The sequence below is a fragment of the Cervus canadensis genome, chromosome 10, assembly GCF_019320065.1.
Source record: "Cervus canadensis isolate Bull #8, Minnesota chromosome 10, ASM1932006v1, whole genome shotgun sequence".
In the NCBI taxonomy this organism is placed as follows: Eukaryota; Metazoa; Chordata; class Mammalia; order Artiodactyla; family Cervidae; genus Cervus; species Cervus canadensis.
The window spans coordinates 61,967,222-61,977,880 of NC_057395.1; the positions used below are offsets into that span (position 1 = coordinate 61,967,222).

The 10,659-nt window shown below is 50.0% G+C and overlaps 1 protein-coding gene across 3 annotated transcripts in view; it reads left to right on the forward strand.

The window, feature by feature from the left end:
* The window catches only part of CBFA2T2 (CBFA2/RUNX1 partner transcriptional co-repressor 2), a 141,312-nt gene extending 136,320 nt beyond the window's left edge, over positions 1-4,992 (forward strand). For all 3 annotated transcript variants that reach the window (XM_043478908.1, XM_043478907.1, XM_043478906.1), the window contains exon 11: positions 137-4,992. In XM_043478908.1, the coding sequence (XP_043334843.1) occupies positions 137-436 (300 nt within the window). In that variant the 3' untranslated portion in view covers positions 437-4,992. The remainder of the gene's footprint in view (positions 1-136) is intronic.
* The last annotated feature ends 5,667 nt before the right edge of the window (positions 4,993-10,659 follow it).

The following is a 10,659-nucleotide window of genomic DNA, read 5'->3' on the forward strand; positions in this document are numbered from 1 at the left end:
GCGGGCGGTACAGGCACAGGTGTGTGCAGCTCCAGCGCCCACACCCCCCACAGCCCCGCTGCCTCTTCTGCAGAGCAGCTGATGACAAGCGTGCCCCCCAGGATCCCGCCAGCTGACCAATGCCTGTGTCTTGCAGAACTGCTGGAACTGTGGCCGCAAAGCCAGCGAAACCTGCAGTGGCTGCAACATCGCACGATACTGTGGCTCTTTCTGCCAGCATAAGGATTGGGAGCGGCACCACCGCCTCTGTGGCCAGAACCTGCATGGCCAGAGTCCCCACAGCCAGAGCCGGCCCCTGCTTCCTGGAGGGCGGGGCTCCTCAGCCCGGTCCGCCGACTGCAGCGTCCCCAGTCCAGCCCTGGATAAGACCTCGGCAACCACCTCACGCTCCTCCACACCAGCCTCTGTGACAGCCATTGACACCAACGGACTCTGAGCCCCAGACTTACTTCCCCTGGCAACCTCACCGCACAACAGAACTCTACACGGGAGGCTGGCTATGTGAAGCAGTGCAAGTTGCTGTTGGGTCATCATCCAAAAGAGAAGTGGAGGCAGGAAGACTTCAAGCCCCAGCCTGTTCACACACTTGTCCATTTCCCACGTGTGTGCACATGGCCGCTGGCTGGAGCTGACTCCTCCATGGCTTCTAGGCTTGTTCTTCTCCCAGCTAAAGCTGGCATGGCCAGCCACTCTTCCATGTAGACCACCAGCTCCTCCCTGCCTTGTGAGAGAGCCGACTGTCAAGTGTGCCCAGCCAGGCTGGAAGCAGCTCGCCCCTTCACTGTCTCCTGCTCCAGCATCCTCCCGCAGCAGAGGCCTGGAGACTGATAGCGAGCCGGGAAGGAGGCCTCTCTCATAGGGAGCAGCTCCTCTTGCCCCTGAACAGTTCCCTGCGCCCATTTCCACCCTCAGCAGGTGCCACTGATTAGTCCCGGGGGACTGGGGCAGGCAAAAAGCAGCACTCAGGACACCCTCGTTGGCCCTGCCATTCAGACGTAAGATTTTCAGAAACCACAGGAAGAAGTCACCATTTCAGTAAAAGCACCCATAATGAAAAATAAAACTTCCACCAAGCATCACAGATCATGTTGGACAAGATTTTCCAGCCTGGCTGGCTATTTTAGTTTGGGACCCATTTTTTTTCTCTCTTTTTTGATTTTACTTATGCAGAAAATAGTTTTCAGCGCATGGATTGGTCTGAGGGAGAATGAGACTCAATTATGGATTGTCTGTTCTCTCTGAGCATGTTAGCCAAACTAGTATCATCACATTATTGAATGGATCATCTGTTGGAAATGCAGAAACTTTTGTCACCACTTGGCTCTTTGCACAGTTGTCTTGTTCTGTGTCCTTTTATCTCAGACCACGCATGTCCAGATCACTGGGTGGATCTTCTTCCCATGGTCTCTGTTTGGCACCTCTGAAGCCATAGTTGACCCATAGGATATGATGTGGTATGGCTATGACTTGCCTCACCAGTCAAGGCCTGGTCACTTCTGAGCGACCCTTTTGGACCTGAAAGAATTCTTCAGACTTTGTCGTTACGTGTCCTATGTCAGTTTATTATTGGGCATACAATCCTGTTTCCCTTCTCTAATTTTGTTGATACCTACCCTCTTTGAGCTAAGAAAAGTTCCCTGAAATGTGACAACCATTTGTGAGAGCCTGACCAATTTTTCTTCCTGTCTTCAGGGAGTTTTTCCAACTGCTTACCTGATTCTCCAAACATGACATCACCTATACTCCCTTTAAAATGTTAGGAATTGCCACACACGTTCTTCCTTGCCATTCAAGTTTTATTGGGAGCCCAAGGACCCTGACCCTTCCCCTCTCCAACTCCAAGCCTCTAGCACCCTCTTGCAGCAAGGAATGAGTTGGTTGGCGCTGCTGCTGCTGACCCTTGAAAGCTCAGCTTTAGACGGCCATTTTCTGCACATTGACCAGAGTGAATTGAAAGCTCCCAGTAAGGTATCAGCATAGGTAGCATTATCCTTACGTATAGGTATATCTTACTTTAAAAACTAAGTCCCAGGACCTCCCTAGTGGTCCAGTGCCTGTGTTTCTGTGCTCCCAATGCAGAGGGCCAGGGTTCGATCCCTGGTCAGGGAACTAGGTCCCACAAGCTACAACTAAGACCCGGAGCAGCCAAGTACATAAATAAGTAAAAACTGTAAGTCCCTAATTTACCTTACTCAAGGATTTTCTGTCTTAAACTCAGTACAAGGCACCATTAAAATACCCAGACTTCTGTAAAGTGAGGTATACCCAGAGAAAGAATAACAGAATAGTTGCTTTATTGTGCAGCTTTCCTTTAGTTGCAGCAGTTGAGGTATCCTGCCTAACAGAGATGAAATTAGAACCCCAGACAGAAGTTGCCTGCGTTTCCCTGAGAAGAGATGTCCCATGAGAGGCAGTCACTGAGCCTATAAATCTGGTGGCAGCAAGAGGGTGTCTCTTGGTGTCCACTGGGTCTCACCTCAGCTCCCTTTTTCCTTGGCAAGTTAGATGAACACCTAGGTGTGTCCTGTAAATCTTCAGTGGCCGAGCCAGGGTAGCTCAGGTTTTTCCGGGTTGGAATAAAGAGCCAAAGCCCACTGAATACTGTTCATCAGGCTCGATGTCAGTCTCCACAGCTAAGGTTTAGGTTTAGTGTGCAGGTGGCTCCTAGCTGACTTTTGTGGACTGTGAGTCCAGTGACAGCTTAATCTGCAGAATTTGTGTAATGCTGTTCTAAACTGCTTTGCTCACGTGCCACCCAGAAGCCAAGCTAAAGATTTCAGCAGTGTTCCACACTGCGGTTCAGATCTCAGGCCTGTTGCTGTATTAATTTTGGTCAGTTTCACACATCGGTTGCTAGGGCATCTGTCCAGAACTTGCTATTTACATGTGAAGAATCCCTTTCTCCTGCTCCCTCTCTTCTGAAAGTCTCAGCTCTCTGGTTGGAGTTGGGAGGAGAAGGGACACTGTCTTGGAATGGGGTGAGGGGACTGGAGGGGCAGGGGTGAGTCCAGGTTCCCCATTCGGTTTCCCATGTCTGCTGATACCCAGATTGATGGTGCAGATTCAGGCTCCCCCCTTTCATCTAGTTAGATTTAAAGTATCTTAATATAATCAGACTGCTTAGAGGACCAACCTTTATAGTTTAAGGGGACAAAGAAAAGACACAGTGGTGGTACTGAAGGTATTGTCAGAGCAGTCCTGGGCTCTTCAGTGTTATCCTAGGAATCAAAAGCAAGTGTGACAAGCAATGGCACATCATTGTCCTCTGCCCTGTGAGGAATGGTTGCAGGAGCCAGAGAAGACCGGAAGTAGCCAGCATGGGAACTGTTTTAAATGTTCTGAGGGAAGCTTTAGGGCTGGATCCTCAGAGCTTCAATCATCCTCTGGGGCCCCACTGCCTGCTCCACCCAGGGGTGAAAACAGACTCAGGTTCGGTCCACCTGCTTGGAAATGAGCAGCCCTCCTCCTGAGTGTGAGAGCTTCCCCTGGGGGCATCCTTGCAGCTCTCAGGATGGGGCTCAGACAGATCTGCTCAGGCACAGTCATGCAACCCTGAAGTCACAGAGCAAATGCACCTTCTCTTGGACAGTACTGAGTCCTGTGTGTGTCTCAGTGGATTTTAGTCTGGAAACAAGACCCGTCACCCTGGCAAAGGTCCATGCCTGGTGCTGGCTGCTGCGGGCCCTCTGCTGTGTGGATGACTTTTGCACATCTGGGCAAGTGGCTCCACCTGGAGCTCCTCACTTCTTGGTGTCAACGTGAGCATCTTCAGCTTCTAGACGGGAAATCTACACTTCACGTTGTATAGCCTTGTCCCAAAGTCAGCTGGATCCCCAGTGATGTCACCTGCTTGCAAAGGGCAGACCTTGTGGGCAGTTCCAGCAGAGATCGCAGCAAGTGGGCTTGAAGTTGCAACAACACAATTGAAATTGTGTGGTCATGAGTTCTTCAGGATGAAAGTATGAATAATGACCACCTGGCTGTTTGTCCTGGAAACTGTAGATGAGATTATGGATTGAGTAAATCATTTAAAATAGAACTCATCTTCGAGGCTTTCTTCAGAACTGGTTTCCAGGCTCCCGGGACAATAGACCAAGCCAGCTTTCTTAGATTTTTTTTTTTTTCTTAAGCTATTTACAGAGAACTGGGTGGTAGCAGTAAGAAAAACCAAATGTAAGAAAAACCAGAGAGAAATGGACTGTTCCAGCATGGGCCAAGCAGCCAGCTGCTGGGACTCCGTCCTGGGGTTGGGGTGGGTGTGGGTACTGGGCAAGCTGTTGGATAGGGCCCTTGCCAACTCGGAGTGTCTGTAGTTCTTATGAAACCAAAATGTTGACCACCTGCCTCTTCGCCCACGTGCATTGACATGCTCAATTCCAAAGATGATGGTGCAGGCAACCTTTTCCATCATGAGCCAGGAGAAGGTTGAGGCCTGAGGGCAGCTTTTGCCTCTTTTGCCTCCACAGTCCCAGAGATGGCGCTTCCCCTGCTACCCCATCTGGTCAGACCCACAACTGCCCAGTGTACACTCATTGATGCTTATACCAAATAGGGCATGTGCGGCTGGCGGCTGGCAGGGACAGCCCCGGACCTGCATTGGAGTTGGCAGAGAGAAGCGGCAATAAGCATTAGGCGGATGGCTGAAAGTGCTGTTTGGCTCAGAGGCCTTCAGTCCACTTTCACAGCTTTCCAAGTTCCTGATGAGGCTACAAAAGCTCCATCCACAGAGAAAGCCAATAATGTAAATAAATCCAAAACTGAGCTTCCAAGCGTGGTTTTTTTAAGGGGGATGATGAATGTGAAACCACCCACAGGATGCGGTAGAGTTGATTTTTTTCTGTGCTTTGTCATTTTACTCTGATAGGAACTTTTGTTACTTAACTCTGTGCATAACTTATTTAATGTACTGTATAAATGAACCAAAACTGTTAAATATGTATTTAGTTTGTTCTACTTCAAGTAGTCAATAAAAAGGCTATATTCCTTTTCTGACTCAAGCTGGAATGGGACTAGGAGGGAAGGTGGTGCGTGGACTTGTGTAAGACATCCTGCCGGCGGGCTTCTACATCCCCTCTGCCTTGTTCCTCGATCTCCTAGGAGGTGGTTCTGGCTGCTGGAACTCGGAAGCCGAGTGCCAACAACAGCATACAGATGCTCCCAGCTCCGTGTTAACTCTTTACCATCAAGTGATCTTCTAACGAGGAAAATAACCACAGAAAGTTTGAAGAATAGGGTAGTAGCTCTGTAGGTCCTTTTTCTTTTCCAATAACTTATTTATTTCCTTAAACATTTTTTAACATACCTGGATTTGGGAATATTCATTCATTTCCTTTTTACACTGATGTTAAATCATAAATAAGTTCACTGTTGCCTTCATGTTTATTTGCTTACTACTTGTATAACCTAATCAAGGCCGGGTTTTTGTTTGTCTGATTTGGCCACACCCCAGGGCTCGCGGGGGATCTGGGATCTACCCAGGACTGAATCCCAGCACGCATCAGTGAGCATGGAGTCCCAACCCCTAGGCTGCCAGAGAGTTCCCTCAAGGCCATGATTTTCCTTAACTCCTCACCTGCTGTTGGGCAGTTGGATTGCTTCCTGGTTTTCCCTCACGTACTAAAATAGACGTCTTCCAAAGCATGGTTTCTTTCTTTGGGGTAATTTTCCAGTGGGACTTCTGGAACTAGACGTTTCTTGGGTCCTTTATCCTGTGTCCAGACTGCTTCCCCTGAAAGCCCACCAGCTTGCTGTGCCTCCAGCAGGACCCACGTGGTACTTCCCTTGGCTCTGAGCTGGCCTGACCAGCTGAGCCATGACAGGTTGCTGCAGGCACACCTGTGCATGTGAGGTCTTGGGCTGTCTGGTTTCCTGACCAGAGACCATTTCCCATGGGCCCCACTGGCCCCAGCCTCACTCCTGTCACCCAGATGTCCATTTCTGGAAAATAAGTAGCCCTAGAACTACTACTGAGCAGCCTTGCCCTAGAGGCTTGTTGGTACCATCAGCTTCATGGACCCCCGAAATGCAAAGGGAGGAGTTGGTTACCAGATCTCAGGGTTGGGAAAACCTCAGGTTGGCCCTAGAAGGCAAGATGGGGGCTTAACTGTATGATCTTTCATGCAGATGGTGCCAACTGCCAATCTTTCTCAACAGCTGCCCAGCACTGCACTCCACCACCCAGGGGATCTCAAGCCTGTGACTGTAAGTTAAAACCACAGTAGTAATTCAGCACACTAGAGGAAAACTGCTCCTTGAGGGCAAAAGAAATTCCAAGAAGTCAAAAAACTTTACTGGACTGTGGCACTCGGCTTTGAGTACAAAATGAAACAAAACCACCGGGACCTCTCCATGAAGCCAGGGCACTGGCTTTGGCCTCAGGAGAAGGCAAGTAGGGGAAACTGACCAGAGCCTCTAATGTCTGCTCTCTCCTGGGGCTAAGGTCGGATTCTCCTTACTCCAGAGGTCAAAGAATACCTGGACTGAGGAATTAAGATGATTCCAGGTTTGTATTTCCTGGGATCTGGCAGAAGCAAAAATGCAAATCCTCTAGAGAAAAATATTAAAACAGCAATCATATTATTACATATCAACCAAGTGTAAGTTGTCCATGAACTAAAGTTCATATCCAAGCAAATGAGCCGTTATGAGCAACAGCAGCACGAACAATAAACTGATTTAGCACTCACCCCAGGTGGTGCTAGTGGTAGAGAAACCACCTGCCAATGGAGGAGATGGAGATGTAGGTTTGATCTCTGGGTTGGGAAGATCCCCTGGAGGAGGGCATGGCAACCCACTCCACTATTCCTGCCTGGAGAATCCCATGGACAGAGGAGCCTGGTGGACTACAGCCCATGGGGTCGCAAAGAGTCGGACAAGACTAAAGCGACTTAGGATGCACGCACACAACTTGGGTTTGACCCAGAGGTGCCCAGGAGAGGACTGCCACCCCAGCAGTGTCTGGACTCTCCTCAGGTGCGATGCTTCAGGACATCTATGCAGAGACCATTTATCAAGCTTGTGAGGCCACCTGTGGTCAGATACATGGTATCGAAGGTCACTATGCCACTGCTCTTTATTCTGCTGCATCTAAACAATGAATTGGAGTGAGTAGCAAAAGAATTGTTGAGATGGTCACAAATCTTGAAGGAACCTGAAAAGGCTGCTTCTATTATGAATATCCTTATGTAAAGCATTACATTAAGGTGAAAAGCTTAAGTGACGCCACAGCAAAAAAGGTTTTCTCCCCTCTCAACCAGTTGGATCAACTTGCTTGCAGAAAAGAATGGCTTGAACAATCCTCCCTGGAGCCATTGTTACTCTGATGAGTGCCCACGCGGAGAAGGACCTTGTACAGTTTCCATTGCACCTCCTTTAGATGAAGCTACTCTTACTGGATTAAAACCTGTCCTAGGGACTTCCTAGTGGTCCTGTGTCTAGGAATTTACCTGCCAATGCAGGGGACATGGGTTCCATCCCTGGTTTGGGAAGATCCCTCAAGCCTTGACGCAACTAGGCCCGTGAACCACAACTCCTGAGCCGGAGTGCTGCAACCCCTGAAGCCTGCGCAACACCCTCTGCAGCAAGAGAAGCCACCGCAGTGAGAAGCCTGCACCCCACAACTGGAGAGTAGCCCCTGCTCTCTGCAACTAGAGAAAGCTCACGTGCAGCAATGAAGACCCAACACAGCCTAAATTTAAAAAAAAAAAAAAAGAAGGAAAGGTCCTGAAGAGCTTTCTAAATAAAGGCCAAGTATTGAAACTGGAAGTTAAGACTGATCCATCAATCATGGGTGGAATGATTGGAGAGAAATATGTCTGCAAAAATCAACATTCAGAAGTTGAGCAAAGCAATGCAGATTTTCAAAGTGCAGATTTTCTGTCAGTGGAATTTTTTTTTTTTTAATTCTTAATCTTGGAGAAACAAAGTGCTTCCTGAACAGAAAAAAAATTTTTTTTTATTTAGACCCCCACCCCCGGACTTCAGATACTGTTATTATCAGATACAGTATATAAAATACCTATGGAACCTCTTAAGATAGTGCTAGAAAAAAATAGCAGAAAGTAAGAGACTGACTAGGTAGATTTGAAGATAGGGGAATACAGTCATTGAAATAAATACTCTGTGCACTATTGAACAGCAGATTAAATGAATCAAAATGAGGGAAGCATTGCTGTACAGGTCCTTGACATAGACAAGGAGATGGAAAAGAGCTGTCCGCTTTTGGAAGGTAGGTTTCAAGGAAAGAGCCCTTCCAAATTTTACCAAGAATGCAGTCAAGAACCCTACTAACTCAGTATAAAGAGAAATAACTGGCCTGAGATGATACAGTCTCAGAATGAGCAGACATGCATTGATCTAAACCATCGTGCCCGACTGTGCTGGTTCCTGGTGCTGGAATTTCAGGTAGTGAGTTGAGTGTATCCCCTCCTCCACATCCTCCCTCCCAAGACCGTTGGGGAACCAGCAACAAACCACCCACACCTCCGGAGCGGCTTCATTGCCTGGTGCCAGGCGCCCTCTTGTGGCCAGAGTCAGACCTGCTGCCTCCCTCCACAAGCCAGCTTCCTGTCCAGGGAGCGGACCCCCTGAACCCTTCCCCTTCCCGTTCACACCAGCCTTTTCTGAGGCTGCCTATCTACCTCATGAATTCAGCTGACTTTCTCTGGGCGCTGCCTAGAGAGTTCCAGAAATGATCAGGACTCGGCATCCCCACCTAGCAAGGGCTGACCTCTGAAAAACCCACATCAGATCCGCCCTCCACCTCGCGATATGCTTCCATGGATCTTCTTGCTGTGTCCTCTGCTCTCCCGCAGCCCCAGGGCTTGGCCTCGCTCCCTCGTCAAAGCTGCCACTGTCCTCCAGCCCTATCCTGGTTTCCGTTACCGGAGATAGTGGGAGATTTTGCTCAGCTCAGCTTTGTTCACGTTTGACAGCAAGTAGCTCTCAGTGCCAGGAGGCAGACCCAGCTGTGTGACTCACAGCAGGCGCTTGCTTGCTGAGCTTCTGGTTCTTCCCATGTAAATCGGGGACGCTAATGTTGCCTTTTCGCCACCAGGCTGTTGTGAGGTGAAATGTGATCATATGGGAGTCACCCTCAGGTCTCTCGTAGCTCAGTCAGTAAAGAATCTGCAGTGCAGGAGACCCGGGTTCTATTCCCAGGTCAGGAGATCCCCTGGAGAAGGAAATGGCAACCCACTCCCACATTCTTGCCTGGAGAATTGCATGGACGGAGGAGTCCACCAGGCTACAGTCCATGGGGTCACAAGTCAGACACAACTTAGTGACTAAACCACCGCCACCACCACCCAGGAAGCCCCTGTAAACGCTGGCTGCCATCACAACCTGCTTCTCTCTGCCAGTATGTGACATCCTTGAGGATTCACCTTTGTCTCAGCATCCCTCATGAAGCCTGACGTCTTCCTCGCATAGTATTCTTTTCGAGGATAGCATTTTTTGGCCACGCCTCGAGGTGTGTGAAGAAATCTTAGTTCCTTGACCAGGGATGGAACCCATGCCCCCTGCAGTGGAAGCACAGAGTCCTAAGCACTGGACAGCCAAGGAATTCCTTCTCGAAGGCCTTTTGTTGTGAGTCTGTGTTAAGGGGACTTGGTGTGTGTGCATGTTTCTCTCTGAGAGCTGGAGGGGAATGGAAGCCACCTAGACTGCTGCTGTCTCGCCAAGCACCTGGCCTGGCACCGAGCCAGGCCCCAGGTTTTGATGTGTGCAGGTGAGTCACCAGCACAGGTGGGAGGAAGGCGAGGAGGCAGGTGCAGGCAGTGGGTGAAAGGGTGGGTGTGGCAGCTGGCAGGAGGAGCTGGGATCTCCCAGCTTCACTACTCTGCCTGCTCTTGACCCGGACGCTGTCACTAGCCTCAGACATTTCACCATCCCCAAAGCAGGGGCCGAGTGGTTGTTGAAATGAGCTGAAGAGCCAACGAGAGTGGGGCACTGAGGCCCAGGAGTGGGAAAGCGGGTCAGACCTGATGGCTTTGACCTGCTGCTTGAAAGCTAAGGAGGCAGTGGACGGGGTGGGGGAGCGGGAGGCAACAAAGGCCTCGAGGGGAGTGACCGAGGTTGTAGATAGCCCAGCTCAGCTGGAGTGTTTTAGGGAGAGGAGGCTGCACATAGTAGGAGTGGGTATTGATTGCTAAGAGCCCTGAATGTCAAGTTGAGACATCAGACTTGATCTTGATGCTAAAAGCATTGAAAGGTCTTAGCCAGAAGGGTGTGGTCACCATGGCAAAGTCTGAAAACAGCACCCTACCCCCACCCCCACCCCTGTCTTTCCTTTCTGGAGAATGGACTGCAGAAGGGAAACCCAGCGAAAAAGCTGCCGCAGTCACCTCAACCAGAGATGAAGGTGGCCGAGACCTGGGAGCCTAGAGGGATGGCAGGATGGAAATGAATGTGGCCTTTTGAGAGTTCAGTAGACACACGAGGCGGCCTGGGGCCCTCCGTGCCCCCAGAGCCCCAGCTCAGAACTTCGTTCTCCCTGTAGCTGGAATTCCAGGCTCCTCCTGTCCAGCTCCACACCTGCGCACAGCACTCCCCTGTCTGGTGACGCCCAGCTCCCCGTTCCCTGAGAGGCTGATCATTCGGAGTCCCCCTGACCTGGTCTCCCTGCCCCCCTCCCATCCCTTGCACTCCACTGTTCCTCCT